Below are 17,992 nucleotides of genomic sequence, written 5' to 3' on the forward strand. Positions count from 1 at the left end.
ACGCAAGACTAGGCAATATCAATGCTAGAAGAACTAGAAAAACATTAGAGACTATAACCATGCTAAGTCTGTGGGCATTCAAATTTCTGTGCATGCCTTTAAAATCCCACTAGACCGATAGGTACATTTAGAAGAACAGGTGACAGGAAAGATGAAAAACAAATTTTATTGCCTCTCTTCCACCACAGGGGATTGGTCTTTTGTGGCTACATGTGGCTACAATCATCCCTGACTTAGTCACTTCAAGGTTATATGGTTGCAATGGCTTGGGTTAAGTCTTCCATCAGTTTCAGGACCTGTGCACATGGAAGACAGTCATTTGGTTAGCTAGGCATCCTATATAAGAAAGAAATCATATAATGCCTGGGGGGAATCCAAAGTGGGTGTACTGGTGCAGCCCCACCCCCTTTCTGACCATGTGACAGGAGCACAGTCAGGAACTTCTTAAGTCCCTGAAGCATGAAAGAATTCTTTCTTCTCTTCCTTCCCCTCTGCAGTCCGTGGCATACATCCTTCTCTTCCACTATCCCATCCCCTACCTGCCACTGCTCCTGATATGCTGGGTGTGAGGGAAGCTCCTGGTCTGCTCCAGCCAGACTACACAGGATGTAGGCTCAGGCCAAGACACCAGCAGTGAGGGTACAGGTCCCCATTCCCTGCTTGGTTCTCCCAGGGGCACCCTGCCAGCCCAGGAGCAAGCATAGGGAAGGGAAACCCACCCACCTGCTACCGCCACTGCTGCCACTATGCTGAGCCCAGCTCCTACAGAGCTCAGTTGGAGCAGCTCTGGTGCTCCCTTCACCCATGGGGCAGCAGGAACCCCTCCAAATTTTCAGACTACTGGAGAGCCCCACAGACCTGGATCAATATCATGAGATATATCTTGGTCACCCCTGTTCAGAATTCAAAGCAGAAATCAAGGCATATTTGTGTAAACTGCCCTTGAAAGAGAGTAATAGTGAATTGTTGGGGCCGATATAAGATTACATGTCACTGTTTGGTAGCATTGTATGTTACTTGCATTGCTTTTGTAACTTAAAATATTTGGCAGGATGCACAGAACTTACATAGAGGTGGGTTTTATTTATTCTACATGGAAAGAACATAATGTTTAAAAAAAAATTTATAAAGGAATAACCTTTGTTCTGAAAACCAGAAGAGAAAAATTATGAATAATAGTAATACAAATTGCCAGCAATAAAAATGATCACACTTAAGACATGACAAAGAGAACAAGAGAGACAAAAAATCAAAATGGCATTGATATTATTACACATTGATATTTACAAAACATTTAGAGTAATTATATATAGGCTTAGCAGGATTATTTCTTTATTGGTAAACAACCATAAATATTGATTTCACCTCAGGTTTGCAGACCAACAAAAACATTTCAATTATTAATACTCCAAATTTTATAGAAAGGGGAAATAAGAAAAACAATTGCTGATGGAGTCTATGATAACAAGGGGAGCAGTCTTACAGCAGTCTGACTGTAGTTTGGACTGCAACTCCCAGGGGACTAGAAACAAAGGAAGAGGAAGTGAGAAAGTGGACCAGGAAGTTGTGGGTGAGCAGAGCTGGGGCTAAAGGCAGTTCTGCCACTCAGCTGGCTGCAGTCCTATAGTAGTTACATTTGTCATTAATAAATTGTCTGCCCACCACATCCCTAATTTCATGCAATCCTGAAAACATAAATTGATAAAAATGTAAATAAATGCTTAAAAATAAACTTTGGTATTATCCATTGAAATTATTTAAAAAAATAAAAATCAAATTCTGCCAAGCCTAATTATATAGTGCATAGACATATAATCATGTTCAGATGCTGTTTTCAAAGTAATGACAAAAAATAAATATATAGTGCAATATTTTCTTGTTTTTTCCTGAGAAGATAATGCCACAGGCTTCTCCAATGCCTCCTTCGGCATGAGTAATATTTTTCTGTCAGGCCTAATTTCTTTTTCCCTCCTACCCCCAAACAGACATAGACACTCTTAGCATTATGATTCAATACTCTTTTTATTTCTCCCTTTTCTTTTAATTTCTGCAAAATAAGCTTTACAGTCATCAAGTGTCCTGCTTTTTATTGTTGTTGCTGTTTAATAAACTCTCTGCACCTCACTACAAAACTAAAGGTTCTGCTCACTTAAGTGGAAGCTTAATCATAAGGTGATAATCTTGGCAAAGGACTATTAAATAATTGACCATCTTTACTTGTTTTCAAGATGAATTTTTCTCCCATTCATCATGGAAAAAACAAAGGCTTGTCTTCCAATTGGGTATCACAGCTGGGAGCAGTAGCTGGGCAGGGATCATAGCTGGGGCAGAGATAGCATCAGCACTGTGCAGATTCCTATTTCCCATGTCTGCTCCCTGCAGTCTCCAGCCATCTGGGCTTCCCATGACCACTGAGCTTCTGGTTCACTTCCAGAAATGGGTACTGGGTCTCTGCAGGTGTCCTGACCCTTTTCTTGTGTGAAGGGACCCTGGCCTAGTCTACCTCCACAGTCAAGTCCACACCTTCTGCCTTCAGGTCCTTCAGAGGCTCCTTTATGGTGCCAGTAGCTAAGTGACAAGGTGCCCAACAGAACATACATTCCTCCACCACCTTCAAGGGCTCCAGTACAACCAGCAGCTCTTCTACCTGGAAGGCATCACCATACGAGGCCTTAGCAGGCAGCTGGAGTTCTATCAGAACCTCCTCAGGGCCTGGAGGCTGGTCTCTGCCTGCAAATCCCTCCACATGGTTGTTCAGCATGCAGATATCCTAGCCAAGCCCCTGTTGAAAAACCCTGTTGGTGTTGCCAATGACACAGATACCATGAGTACACAAGAGGATTGGCCTGACCAGCATCATCCATATCAGGGATCTCCTTGCTATGCCAGGCAGGGATGGGTGGATTCCTCCGCACTGGCTCTGCACGTGGAGTTGCCCACACTGTGTGTGCTCTGCTGCTTAGTACAGGAAGTCAAGGGCACCCTGTGAAATACTGCTATTGGCTACATCCAACAGGTCCTGTCCCCCAGTGTTCCCCAGGCTCCTGGAGCTCATCATGCCCACTCCTCCCCCCTTAGCAGACCTCATGGCGCTCCCCACCATCATACCACCTCACCAGGTAGGGGTTACCAAACCAATCCACTTTCATATAACTCATCACTGCCAGCTCTACACATACCAGAAGGGAAGCCTCAGATGCTGGATCTGGATGCCTCCCTCACCCCAGAGGAAGGCTCCTGGGGCTTCCTTCCCATGCTGCGCAGCCCTGGCAGGGAAGGCAGCCAGCTCCAGTGCATGGGGTCTCCCTCCCATGCTGTGTGAGTGTGCGTGCTGTGCATGCATAGTGGGGAGCAAGCACCAATGACAGAGACTGCCCAGTGCAGGCTGTGCCTCTCATGATGTGCAGCACTGGCTGGAACTACATCCCACTGGGCCCCAGAGCCTGTGCCAGGATGAGCACCCTGAGTGCCCAAGCCTGCTGCTGCTGTGCCATGGGAGGGAGTGTGGGCAGGGCCCACATGCCCCACCCTCCCTCACACCCCACAACTGCCACACACCCATAGCCTTCCCCCACAACTCCCCACATATACACAACTCCCAACATACCCTATGCCCCTCCCACGCACAGCCACACCTCCTCACAAACCCCCACCCCTACACCCTTCCCCACACGCACATATACACCCCACCATACACACACACACAGCCACACCCCCCCACAATATGCAAAACCAAGAATTTATTTTTGAGTTATTATGCAATCCCCTCTATATACAGTACACATACACAAATCACGAAAAAATATTTTTTGTAATAAAATTAAAATATGTTATAGTAGGTGCTTGGCCTTCACTGTATGATTTGGTTTATTTTGGTTCTAAGATGGCAAGCCCCCCTCCTTCCAAAAGGAGTATTTCTGGGGGGGTCAAGAGGAAGGACTTCCAGTGGCAAAGGTCAGGGGCTAGGGGTGGGACTTCTAGTCCCAAGATAGTGACCGGGAGTGGGGCAACTGTCAAGGGGCAGTGCTACCCATGCAGCCCTTGTCAGCTCACCAAAACTTGTTAAGTGGCCCTGTACCCAAAATAACTGCCTGCCCTGCTGTAATTGAATATCTTTCAGAGACTGAACTGGGTAAGGTATTCTTGCAGGTACATTCAACATTGTTGTTCAGCTCCAGAAGGCTATATATGTTTGCTTCCTACAGGTACATGTGAGTTTTTGATATTTTCTCATCGGTTCTCTCCTTGTTTCTTGGTTCTTCGAATCAATATGAGACATGAAAATTTTTCTGCATGTTCATAAATTTGATACATTACATAGTAAAACAGATTCAGTATAATGGATAGAGCAATAAGAAAGTAAAAGGTGGTAAAATAATTCTGTATTGTTCTATGGCATGTTTCTGCTGTGTACACAATATGCTTTTGATACAACTGTGAACCACAGAGTTCAATATGAGTTCAGCCTTCACTTGCATAAGGTAGTATCAGACTTTTAGAAATGTCCTATACATGTTCTAGAATACAGGTGAACTATGCAAAGACTTTTTGGCAAGAATCAGAAATTGTCTGAAGCCTCCATAATTATTAAGGTAATTAATGGTGTTGCTTCATAGCTTTTTAAAGAATAGGGAGTTTAGGAACAGAATTGAAGATTCTTCTTATCTGACTTGAAACTTTTAAGCTTATGTCAAAATGATCTTCTGAAGGAGCACCTAAAATGATTTAGCTTTAAAAAATAACTGAATTACATAAATAAAACATTACATAAAGAGAGGTCTCAGTACAATTTATGTGATGTGAATTTTACAAGAGCTCATCTATTGTAGAAAAATTCAACTTATCTCTTCCTGATCCCTTGCTTCTATCTAAACATAGACATTTATGTCAGTTCAAAAAAATCTATTACTGCTTCTCATAACTGAATTCATTATTTTCCTTCCATGATCCATCAAGTAAAACAAGCACAACAGATTGTTTTGGCAGAACCTTGAACAGATTAGGCCTCAAGAATCAAGTGCAATAACTTAAACTCATTTTAGTGTGCCCTATAACTGGAAACCATAACCTTGGTGTTTAATTTAAACCAAGCACAAAAGAGCTTTGACTATAATTGTTCTCTGTCATATCAATAAAATTATTGTGAAATGGATTGAATTAAGGAAGCCATCTGATAGAAGCATTTCAGCACTGACTGATATGGCACTACAGCCCAGCAAGTTTGAACTCTACCAAAGTCTAATAGCCACACAGGTTGATCAGCTACATGCTTATATTAAGAAAGAATTAAATCAAATCTTCAATATTCTACATTGCTCTATATTTTCTCTGCTTTGTTTGGGGCTTTTGTTTGATTTTTCAGTAGAACCAAAATTAGAAACAGAGAAAAATTAAAATGTTGGTATTCTATGACCATGATACCCAAGTCAAAAAAAAAATTACATAAGGTACAAGGCTGCCAAGAAAAAACCCATTCACATTCAGTCACTTTCATCTTATTGCCAGTTTTTTGCCGTTCTTATGTTGAATCCTACCATCTTCCTTTGATTTTGACAGGACATTTTTATACAGTAAGGAACTATTCAACTTGAAGGAGAGTGACTGAGTCTGATGTTAAAGATACAGCACTTTCTAAAACTTTCTAAATGAATAGATCTGGAAAAAAAATAAAAGTGTGAACATCCCCAAATTTTGCTGAAGCTTGACCTGAATCCAGATTCTACTATGTGGTTTAAGAGTACCTCTATAAGAAGCAGTTAAAGGATGCAAGATGCCTCGCCCATACGACTTCATGTAAGACATGCATCCTCAGGCCTAAAAACAGTCTGAACTCAGTGTTCTAGCTGATGGAAATCAAGGCAACACAAAATCATTGCTGCTCATCATGTGGTGAATGTATAATCTTTGCAGTACAACCCTCACCCCATCAAGTTCAGATAGGTCGCTATGTATTGTAGAATTCATAGTTCTGTTCTTTCAAGGTTATTGCACTATGCATGATGTCTCAGTTCCTGGACATCAGCTTTTTAAGTATATACAATCTTGAAAACCTGCACTAATTTCTGTGTCCATATACCTTCAAAATCTTCTGTGCCAGTTAATGCAGCTGATGTACTACAATCTTTAGATGCCTAAGCAAATCACAGGCTTACAAAATATTTAAACTACATTTAAATAAGAGCATACAAAATAAATATTTCAAATAGATATTATGAAAATAAAAGAATTGATTTGGCCCAGAAATATATAGCAGTTACATTCTTATTTTAGGAAAAAAATAAAGTATGGTGCCAAAGAGAGATTTTATAGCATCCACTTTGAAGGGAGGAGGAAATAACTGATTTATAAATTCATACTTTACAATGTGTTGATACAGGAATATATATTTCCTACAGATAAATTCTCCTGATTCCCAAAAAAATATAAAGCTATTCATTGAAACTGCCTTTAAGAGAAGTTGTCATGCATAGGAAAGAACTGCACCCACTTCAGCATAAAATGTACTGACCATTCTGGTCTGATTTTGAATTTTTTGCTAATTTCTTGCTTTAGATTTTCTTCTGATTCAGTACTTCCTTTGCTACAGGATACTCATGACCTTTCTGTCATAGTCAGTAATATTTACCTACTTTATATGCTATCTAAAATTCTAAGGTTCTTAAATGTACTTCTTGGTTTTAATCACACCAACCCTGTGAAGTTCTTGGCTACCTCCCCTTCTGATAAAGTGTCAAAGAAAACTGAACTTTTGTTTAAAATGTTTCCAATTTTTTGAAGTGTGAAATCTTTTTCAAACTATAACCTGATCATCAAGACTGACAACTTGTGGCAATGATATTTTTTTCATAGAAAAATAATAGGTTATTCTTAGTCTTGTTGTGCATGGCTAGTTTGGCAGACCTCTTCAACTCATGTTGTAAGGGCACCAGACCCAGTTTATGACTAGAGGAATGACACACAGGCTGATAGTTTTATGGTCATCATAAATTCCATCAGGCTGTTGGCCATTAACCAGGAACTGAGTTTGTTACTCTACTGAGAAGTCAGTGTAAGCTTTTGTTGTAAAGAGGGAAAGCATAACAGCATGAAACCATGCCTGGGACTCTTGAATTGAGTTCTATACCAACACTGAGTTTAACTGCATCTTTGACTAAATCATTTAACCTTTTCTTTCTTTCATGGGACTGTAATACTTTTCAACATCACAAAGATGTTGTGGCAGTAAAGTAATTGAACTGTGGAGGACAGTGGAAGAAAATGCAGTGTATGTGCTAGCCAAGGAGAACAGAGAAATAAGAATACAGAAAGATACTGGACAGAAGGAAGAGAACAATATGAGAGAAGAAACTTTATAATAAGGGGTGAGGTGAGGGATGGTTCTTAGTAGATGACAAAGAATGGAGTGTGTATGAAAGAAGAAAACCTGTTAATAAAAAGGAATAAGAAATAAGAGATAAAAAGTGGGTCATGTAAAGGCATGAATGTGCTTGATGTGGGAGTAAAAGAAAAGGAAATAGAAGACAAGAAGCAAGAAGAGATGCAGATTAATAAATCCTTCAGTTTATTTATGTCAGTTTTAGACTTTCCTAGTAGAGTCAAAGAGAAAATAGTAGGACACCTTTTTGAGCTTAGACACTGTGTCACTGTAACAGGGACCCCTGGCCCTGTTACTAGAAAGTGGTACAGCCCCTTTCAGGGCAGAGTTTTTAGAGCACACCCAGATGGAAGAGCAAGGGTTAAAAACAGCCCTGTAGTCAGGTCACCTGACTACAGAGGACTTAGGCCAGAGCTATATAAGCCCTGGGGTTGAGCCAGTGGGGGAACAGCCCTAAGAGTTGTAGAGCAGGAAAAAAGTAGCTCTGCAGGCTGGGGAACAAGAAAGAGTGACCTAGAGAGAGAAAGAGATGCTTGTATACAGCCTTCATTTTCTTCTTATGCTGTAGCTGAGGGGATTAGTGTTCATGTTGCAGTTTAAACCGGTGGTTTGGGCTGGGACTATAAGGGGTGGTTTTTGGATGACCCAGTAACATCCCAAGGGTATGTGCTTCTCTTGAGCCCTGCTGGTACAGGCTCAAGGCAGAGCAAGGGCTGGGGCCCAGAAGCCAAGCCTAGAGCAGTGGGCCTGGGCTGTGGGATCAACCAGAGTAAAGGGGCAGAAGCCAGGAAGACTAAAACCCCAACAAAAAGGGAAACAAGAGGCCTGAAGTAGCTTGGAAATGCTCGTACAAATGAAATTCAAAGTCTGATTGGAGAGTCAAAGTCTGCGAGGCATGGGGCATGGTGTATGGGGAAGTATGAAGCCATGCCATTAGCCATTAAAGCAAGGGACCCACACCTCCAGGTGTTTCTTGAAGCAAGAACAGGCCTGGAAAGCTCTGGGGATGCCTCCCCTTTATTACCATAAGGGACATCAAGACTTGCAGGAAAATGAAGGAGAGACCGTTCCCACAGTGAACAGGGAAAAAGGGGAATTTTGGAGGCCTCTAGGGACTTGCAGCCACCCAGAAGATGGTGCCCCTGTTACAGTCACACTAACAGTTGAGACTACAGTATAGTTTGTTAAGTAATAATTCACCAGTAATGCATTCTGAAAGGAGGAAAAGCAAGCACTTCATTATCATGTACATACAACCTTCAAGGTCTGGCAGAACTCAGAGCACTGGCTGATTAGGAGAACTGAAAAACAATGCTTTAAATGTCAATAACTTAAAATTGGGCTTCATTTCTCCTGTAGCAAATAAAACTGCCCATAACCTCATTCCATGCTTTATGAAAGCAGGAAGATATACTTGAATATAAGATAAGCATGCAATATAACCATTTTGCAGACTGCTGTAAAATTCTTAGGCTCATGCTTGGCCTATGGCTATCAGATGAGTAAGCTTTGTTGCTGCCTCCCAAAATGTTAAGGCCATACTCATTTAATTTAAAACAGTCTTCACAACTTTGTGTTTCTTTAAAATGTCATAGTTTCATAGTTTCTAGAGTCAGAAGGGACCTAAATAGATCATCAAGTCCGACCCGCTACCCTGGGCAGGAGCGAGTGCTGGGATCATAATACGTCAGCCAGCTATCTGGCCAACCTCCTCTTGAAGACCCCCAAGGTAGGGGAGAGTGCCACCTCCCTTGGGAGCCCATTTCAGAGCCTGTCAGCCATAGCCATAAAGTAATGCCTCCAGATATCAAGCCTGAACCTGCTCTCAATCAATTTGTGGCCGTTATTCCTTGTTATCCCAGATGGTGCCTGGGGGAACAGAGCCTCACCTATTTTCTGTTGGTCCCTCTTGGTGAATTTATAGACAGCCACCAGATACCCTCTCAGTCTTCTCTTGTGGAGGCTGAATAGATTCAGGCCCTTTAGTCTATCTTCGTAGGTCCTAGCCTACTGCCCCCTTCCTAGCCTACTGCCCCCTGACCATGATAGTGGCCCTCCTCTGGACCCTCTCAAGGTTAGCCACATCATTCTTGAAGTGCAGCGCCCAGAACTGGATGCAGTACTCCAACTGCAGCCTGACCAGTGCCACACAGAGGGGAATTATCACCTCCCTAGACCTGCTAGTGATGCACCTGTAGACGTACGACAAGGTGTGGTTAGCCCTACTGACTGCTTCCTTGCATTGGTGGCTCATGTCCATCCTGGAGTCAACAACGACTCCAAGATCCCTTTCTGACACCATGTTGTTGAGAAGGGTGCTCCCCAGCTTATAGGTATGTTGCAGGTTCTTTCTCCCTTTGATGCAGCACCTTGCACTTGTCTGCATTGAATTCCATTCTATTCTCATCCACTCACCTCTGTAACCTGTCTAGTTCGAGTTGGATTCTGTCCCTCCCCTCCAGTGTGCCCACTTCTCCCCACATCTTTGTGTCATCAGCAAATTCGGACAGCATGCTTTCCACACCCACCTCCAGGTCACTGACAAAGATGTTGAATAGCACAGGCCCAATGACTGAGCCCTGGAGAACTCTATTGCCCACATCCCTCCAAGTTGAAAATGACCCATCCACCCCCACTCTCTGGGTATGACCACCAAGCCAGTCTGCTGCCCATCTGACTGTGTAGACATCAATGAATTTATGACTTGGAAAATGTCTGTATGCTCTTCAAGGAATAATAAAAGTGTGTTGACTCTATAACACTGTATGACACAACCTTAAGAATCTAATGATAATTGCAATTATTTTTATAAGAAAGGCATGATAGGTGCATGAAAATCCCATTTGCTTCTGCAAAATAAGAGATACTTTATTTCTTTTTCGTAATATCAGTTTCATTTGCCTTTACAGGAAAGGCATGTGCTTTCCAAGTCCAATCAAGGTATGTACTATGGATTTGCCATTATAATAGTCACAGATCATTTAAAAAGAAAAGACAGCTGAAAGCACAGGTCCTGCTGTGCAACAGAGTAACCAAATTTCTTCATAAGAGCAAACCAATGGGATTCAACAATCAAGGGAATAACAAATGCCTACTGTAATAAGTAAACAGTAACAAACTCTAATGCTTATTAAGCAACAACATTATGTCACTTGTTCATTCTTTTGATTTGTTACGTAAAAATAAAGAAAGATAATTTACTTTACAAAGCCCGAAAAGGCTCTTAGTTTAATTCTGCTTAATATTGCAAGATAATTCCTGGTATTCAAATATGAAGTGTTCCAGAGCATTAGCCCAGACTTGAAAATATATAACATTCCTGTTTCATCTAATAATTTAACCACTCCTCCCTCATATTTGAAGGATAAATTGATTTCACTTATACTTTGTCATGTTCATTGAAGTAATCACAGCATTTTACTCAGTCTTGGCTAAAGAGTTCATGTTACAAAAACACTCGCATCAGTATAGGATTCAGATTCTACTTCAAAATAATCCTCTAGTTGCCAGTGCAATGTTTCAAATGTGGGCCGTTCTTTAGGGTCTGCATTCCAGCACTTCTGCATAATGTTGTAAAATTGCTGTGGGCAGTCTTGTGGCTTAGGGAGTCTATATCCTTGATCCAGTTTCTGGACTACCTGATATCCCATCAGACCTGCAATAATATTTTTAAAAGGTAGATAACATTTATTAGAACTTAGCTCTCTTTATGAATGCTTAACTTACATTCCACAAATCTCCTGTGGAAAGCCCCCAGCAGCAGTGGAACACAAGCAAAGACTTCCCTTTGCCCATGGGCTCTTTGTTGCCATCCCCTAGTCTCATGTAAAATGGATGAACAGGCCAGACAGTCTGGACTCTCTTTTTTCAGCGAAGTGACCTCACCACCACACCATAGACTCAGGCTCCATTTTGCTTCTTGCTACTTCTAGTTCCAGGACTTTTGCATTCTTGGCTACTCAGTAGCCCAGCTTCACCAGGAAGACAAAGAATGACCCAATTCAGTGGTTGAATCTCTGAATCGAATCAGGAGACCCATTAAACTCTCTGACTCAAATCAGAAGCCTCCGATTTGATTTGGAGAGATTTGATGATTTGGACATAGACACAGCTTTATATGTTTTCTTCTACATACCTCAAGATACCAGGAAGCTCATGAATGCTGAGATGGTGGGGTGGATGGAGCATCCCACAGGAGCATGGGAGAGTCCTCAGCATGCTCAGCAGCAGCCCCAGAGGTGGACCAGAAGCACTTCCAGTCCACTTCTGGGTCCGCCACAGAGAGTCCGGGGGAGCCCCTCCTCCCCACCCCATGCCTCAGCAACTGTTGCCTCCTGGGTCTGGGGGGCACCCGGGGTCCCTCTGTGGCCAATCGCTGAGCCAGGGGGTGCAGGGGTGGTCACCTGCATGCTCAGTGGCAGACCCAGAAGTAGACTGGAAATACTTTCAGTCCACTTCCAGGACTGCCGCCAAGCACACAAGGTGTGCCCCCCGCCCCCCCCCACAGTCCTGTGGAACACTCCATCCACCCCACCATCTCAACATTCACAAGCTGTGCCTGGTACCTTGAGGTATGTAGAAAAAACATTTAAAGCTGTGTCTATGGCTGAATAGCTGATTCTCCAAATCAGAATCAAATCTTCAGATTCAGCCGAATCAAATCGGGACAGTGGTCCAAATCAGCTAATCAAATCACTGTGCCCTGAATCAGGCTGAAACTGAATCCAAATCGAATACAGCCTGCTTTGCATACCCCTACTCTCTACTTTATAGCCCTCTGGTTAGGGCACTCTCTTGAAAAGTAAGAGATGTGCAGTCCGAGGAGGGCCTAGAACCAAGGGGCATGTATACATGTTCTTTGGGGCGGAGTGGGGGTGGGTGGGAAGGGGACACTTTAATTAGATTTATCAGCTAGAATAAAGAACTTGGCACAGGTTCTTCCATCTTCAGTTGTGAAAGTTTGCACATACTATGGCCTCACTAAGCATAAACTTGAGTATGCTTTCAGGAAAGCAGAGAACAACCTGCAATATTAATGCATTTTCATATTTTCATCAAGTCTGGTGTTTTCTTTATTACTTATTCCATAGAAAGAAAGCCATTGGCAACTAAAATAAACCTAGCAAACACTTTACAGGCAGAGACTAGCATTCTGGAATCATCTCAGATAAAGGTCCTGGTGAGTAGAACAAGTTCCAGGCCTGGATAGGTATAGAGTGGATGGTGAAAATAATTTTGTTGAAATCCCATTTTTCTTTTAACATGTCTATACTGCTTCCGCAGTGCTCTATGGAGTATCACTTTCAAGCACACTCCTTCTACCATAAAAATGAGAGTTAATGGCACTGCCTGCTACTACTATTGAACACACCAGTGACAGAACATAGAAGCAGCAGCAGAGACATCTGCTAGGTGGCTGCATCTCCTAATTTCTGGGTTTGATGCATGCAGAACAGGAGCAGGTAGATCATGCAACACTTCCTGGGACAGGGTTGCTAGCTCTCTAAATTTACAGACAGTTCATAAAAAACAAAGCTAAAACACTTGTCCATGAAATCCATTAGAAAAAAAAGAAACCACGAGCTTGATTGAGGTAGATGCAAGAGTTGATAGACAGAGCAGTGCCACCTTGTGTCTAAGCAGGAGTGCAGATCAGTGCCATGAAAGGAGCTCTCTGTTGGAGATCTGTGGCCCATGCGAGCCTCTGTAGTGTCCTCCGGCAGCCCCAGCCATGTGCTGCCACTGTGTTCCAGCCATTGCCTGCCTGTAATGACTGCTCACCTTGAAAGTAAGCAGGACTATCTGACCCCAGACAGTCTGAGGCACCAGGTTGAACATTCTGACCTGGAGGGAGCTGTAGGACCATGAGGGGAGTACAGACAATGGCTGGAGTTTTGTGCCAGGATGCAGAGAGGAGCAGGGCTGGCAGGAGTAGGTGCAGGATGTAGTTGGTACACCAGTGTACAGGGTGAGTAGGGGACCATTCGGTGGAGGCAGCACTGTATAAAATCATTGCTGTAGTCAAGTAAGATTACTTGGGGGCTTGAACTAAATTTATGAAGTTAATGCTAAACCCCTGAATTTGAACCCAGTTGTAACTGCCATCTAGGTCCTAGCAGAAGGGTTACAGTTACAATATGTAAAATTATGCTAGCAAAAACATATGCCAGGGGAAAGTTTGCATATTGTCACCTAAAAACCCCCAAAACTTGGGTTGGCAGCAACCCTACCCAGGAGTTCCACAGAGACAAGGCATGCAGACATATTCTTTGTCTCCGCTTCTGCTCTTCATTATACTGTCCTCACCAAGAACAAAATGAGGGTGACAACTAAGCATTGTATTAGTACTTTATGCCAGTCATAACTGCTTTTCTCTGGATACCACCTACAGAACTCAAGATGTAGACTATTCCAATATTGAACTGTCCTCTCTTTGTAATTAATACTATTTTACCCTATGTGCTATTTGTCCTTCTGTTTTGCTGGCGCCCTCCTCTGTTTGCCTGCTCAGTCAGAGCTATTGCAAAAAACCACTTTTCTTTTCTTCAGTATCTTCTTCCTGCCAAATCTGTGCAGTACTCAACACTGGACTCTCCTCTTTTCCCACATAGATGGGGAAGCATGAGTTTACATGCTGCTCTGGCTTCATTACACTGATGGTCCAACTGGCTCAGGAGGCCACAAACTGCAGATGGATCCCAGGAAGGCAATTTATGGATGGCTGAAAATGATTCTGGAAGGCTTCTACCAGACCTGAGAAGGCCAACGCTCTTAATGTAGGTCTGACCCATTATATATGGGTCACCAAGGCACTTCAGGTAAAATAATAACAAATCAAAATCAAGAAATCACTAAAAATTTTCTTTAAAACAAAACACTTACCAGGATATGGCATTTTTCCATACGTCATTATTTCAAATAGAAGTATTCCAAATGACCACACATCAGACTTGATGCTGAACTTATTGGAGCGGATCGCTTCAGGAGCAGTCCATTTCACTGGGAGTTTTGTTTCATGTTTAGCCTCATATATATTTTCATTTCCTACCTGTTATGTACAAAGCAAACCCCAAGTTAGAATCTGGTTCAGCAAAACACTTAAGCACATGCTGAAATCACGCATGTGATTAAACCCGCCCCTCTTTTAACAACCACTTGACTTCAATAGGATTATAGTCTTTTGCTGAATCCCGCCTTATAGCTGAAAATAGATCTTTGTTCATCAGAAGCCTTTCAAAGCCATTTCTAATTTCCAGTGCTAACACAGTATTAAAATGGTTTGTGCTTAATTATGTCTTCTGTGAATTCTGAATCTGGCACAAATCATTTCAAAAGTCTATCAGAAGTGGCAGCAGAAACATCCTGCTAGCACTAGAAACCACATGGTACCACTGGTTTCATATCTGCTCTTCAGTAAATAGAGGCAGCAACTACAAGAGCCAATGCATTTAGAAACCTTTCTTTCTGTGACTTATTCCTAGCATTGAAGGGCCACTGATGCTGGTAATTATCACTTCACCAGACTCCAGTACCAGAAAACAGATTCTGCGTAATTTAATATACAGGAAACCCTTGCTATTTGCAGGTTCGGCACTTGCGGTTTCAAATATTCAAAAATGCCAAACACGCATTTTAAATACACTTTATGCACCTACAGGACCTCCTCGGGAGCTCCGTGCTTGGCACTGCCAAAGTTATTGGAAATTGAGGTATATGTTTTAAGTAAGGAAATATGGTAAAAGCAGATTCTGCAGCCTGAACTTCTGCTAGGGTAAAGAGAAAGTGATGTTGTATATGCAGCATAGAGGGGTGAGCACAGAGGCTCCCTAACTGCTCACTATAGATATTTTGTCTTTACATCAGCAGAGCCTCTGGATACAGAAGCTGCTACTGACTCAGCAGGTGCCTCTATAGCAGAGTTGAGCCCTGGGGGCAGAGGCCCCCAGCTGACTCCGCAGGTGCTGATGGCTGCCCACCCAGCTCAGCTTGAGAAAAAAGGAATGAGCAGTTTGGCTCATCTGGCAGTACCTGTGTCACCCTGCTGCAAGGGGGTTAACAGAGCAGCCACAGCACTTTCTCTGCAGCTACTGCAGCTGCCTCTGGGAAAAAATGATACTTTACCAGTATTTTCAAAGAACAGTCTTTATTTCTTCATTCACTAGTGGTTTCAAGGGCATCTCACCCGTGGTTTAATCTCAGTCAAAGTTTAACATGCAAATATATGTACAAATTAAGCAAAATTTAAATGAATAAGATGAAGGATATCCACCACTGTTGAATATATTTTTGTCTTGCAGTAATGTTCTACACTATACTATTGTGCCCTGTATTTAGGATTGCTATTTTAGTTTTCATACACAAACAAAGTATGTTTTTATTATGCCAGTTAATCTATTTTTTTATGTTTTACTAGGACACAGATAGTTGCTGCCTGGAGGAATTTGCATGGGCCTAAATATTAATCTGGGACCCGAATCAACACAAAATATTCTATGGAGACAGTGTGTTCTCTGACATTGTTTAAAGGTTCAACTTTAACAGGATACTTGAACAATTATTCTAACAGCCAAAAGAGACCTGGGGACCAAAAAACACCATAGGAATACATGGGGTTGACCTGCGGACCACTGTAAATAGAGTTCATTTTAATAATAAATGTATGTCAGGTTAAAAGATTCACAGTAGAGTCAAAATTGAGCAACAATATTTTTAATATCAGCTTGACATTAAAGTCAACTCAATGTGTTATACCGCCAATCTCAGTTTCAGCTTCTACAGGCCTGGTGCCCTGTATGAAAAACAGCTGTCAAGAAAAGTTAGGTTTTCCCCCATTCAAATCTTTAAAACAATGAAAATAAAAAACTGAAAACCTGGAAATTACTTCATGAAACCCATAAGATATAATAAACCAATTCTTTCAGTTAAAATCCAATTTGTCACACAAGCAAGAAAACTCCTTTTAAACTAGAAAGCCATCCTTCCAATGCTTTTGTCCACAGTGACACCAAGTGCAGTACCCTGTTACTATCTGCCATATTCTTAAACACTGAAAAAAAAGCACAGGTCAAGTGTCAAAGATGATCTAAGGGCTCACACAGTCCCCTTTATAATTGAGGAGGGTTCAATTATGACACCATCTACCATAGAAGAGGTTGAGGAATGTAAAGTGGTCCCTTTAAGCCAGATGCTGCCTGGATTTTGGGAAGAGCATGGAGAAGGAGGAACAACTATTCTTGGCTCCTGCTTTCCCTGCCTGCAGGACGAATAGGAAATGAAGGGGCAACATCCTGGTTCCATTCCTGTCTCTACCTGCCATGCTTAGCTACTGCAGCCAGGCTACTGCAGGAGTAGCAGCAAGCTGCTCCTCGGTACTTCATAACAGGGCAAACAAACCAACCCATCCAGGCTCACCTTAAAAACTCTGGCAAGGCCAAAATCTGCCACTTTGTAAACGCTGTGTTCCCCGACAAGGACATTCCTGGCTGCCAGATCCCGGTGGATATAGTTCTGGGATTCAAGGTAAGCCATTCCTGAGGCAACTTGAGCTGCCATATCTGTTTGTTGAGGCAGATGGATCTGTGAGCCTGCATCTTCTGTAGAAATGGAAAAGAATGTAGGATTACAGAAAATATGTATAGGTACCCTATGAATTCTCAAGTTATGTAAAAACCATGGCTGAACGGTAACATTGGCTCAAACTGTTCACTTGAACAGCAAACCCAGGCATGACAAAGTACCATTCCAGCAGAATACCACATGTTCAGCAGGTGTCACTAAGTGAATGCCACAGTACTTGAAAAGCAGCCTCCATTTATCCTTTGGAAAGAAACTCCGATAGAAGAGCAAACAATAGCTAATGCAACACTTTATTTCAAAGTACTTCTATGGTGATTGAGACACCCCTTAAATTATTACCCAGCTTCCTGTGGTAGAGCAACTATTTGTCTTTCCGCAAGTACCTGACCGGGATAATATTAGCGCACTTTTTGTATTTTTATAAGCGAACATTAATGAGGGTAAGGTGAAGGGACACGATTGGAAACTGTTCCCATCCACATGCTCTTGAACTATTTACAGCATTTGAAGGTTAACAATATCCTGGAATACTAATCTGACACTCAGAGGCGTGCAGTTCAAATAAGTAATAAAAAAATCCTTTGAACAAAGCAGGTTGTTTCAATATATGATATGAAAGACAAAGACCTAATGCCTTGAATAACTGATATCATAGATACTAAGGCATATACAAAGAAAGGGCACCTGCGACTCAAATTAAGGCAACTTGTGGCCTGTTGTGATGGATGCACTCATGCTGGTAGACAAAAAAGTATTTACTTTTACATGTTCATGTAGATTAACCCTGAAGAAGTTTAAAAAGTGTTACGTATAGTCATCGCATGTAGTCAGTGAGATTTGACCCCAGGACTGAAAGTGCCAAAAGCATAAGACTATCACTTCAACACTCTAGGTGCTAGGGTGATACAGTCAATGCCCATTTGCAAAAACATAATCTCTCACTGTTTACCAGCAACATCTCCCTTGGGAATATTTTCCTCTGTCACATATCCAGATAATACTTAACATAACAATACAGGAGCAAGATAGCATTCAGGCAGT

At 42.1% G+C, this 17,992-nt stretch overlaps 1 protein-coding gene across 1 annotated transcript in view; it reads right to left on the reverse strand.

Annotated features, from left to right (window-relative positions):
* Window positions 1-3,739: 3,739 nt before the first annotated feature.
* The window catches only part of FRK (fyn related Src family tyrosine kinase), a 90,381-nt gene continuing 76,128 nt past the window's right edge, over window positions 3,740-17,992 (reverse strand). Inside the window, exons 6-8 of the mRNA XM_090038305.1 lie at window positions 16,787-16,968; window positions 14,258-14,423; window positions 3,740-11,030 (exon numbers count right to left, since the gene is read on the reverse strand). Coding sequence (XP_089894431.1) covers window positions 10,816-11,030; window positions 14,258-14,423; window positions 16,787-16,968 — 563 coding nt within the window. The 3' untranslated portion in view covers window positions 3,740-10,815. The remainder of the gene's footprint in view (window positions 11,031-14,257; window positions 14,424-16,786; window positions 16,969-17,992) is intronic.

Source organism: Crocodylus siamensis, chromosome 1 (assembly GCF_052110815.1).
Source record: "Crocodylus siamensis isolate JL-2025a chromosome 1, ASM5211081v1, whole genome shotgun sequence".
NCBI classification, from domain to species: domain Eukaryota; kingdom Metazoa; phylum Chordata; order Crocodylia; family Crocodylidae; genus Crocodylus; species Crocodylus siamensis.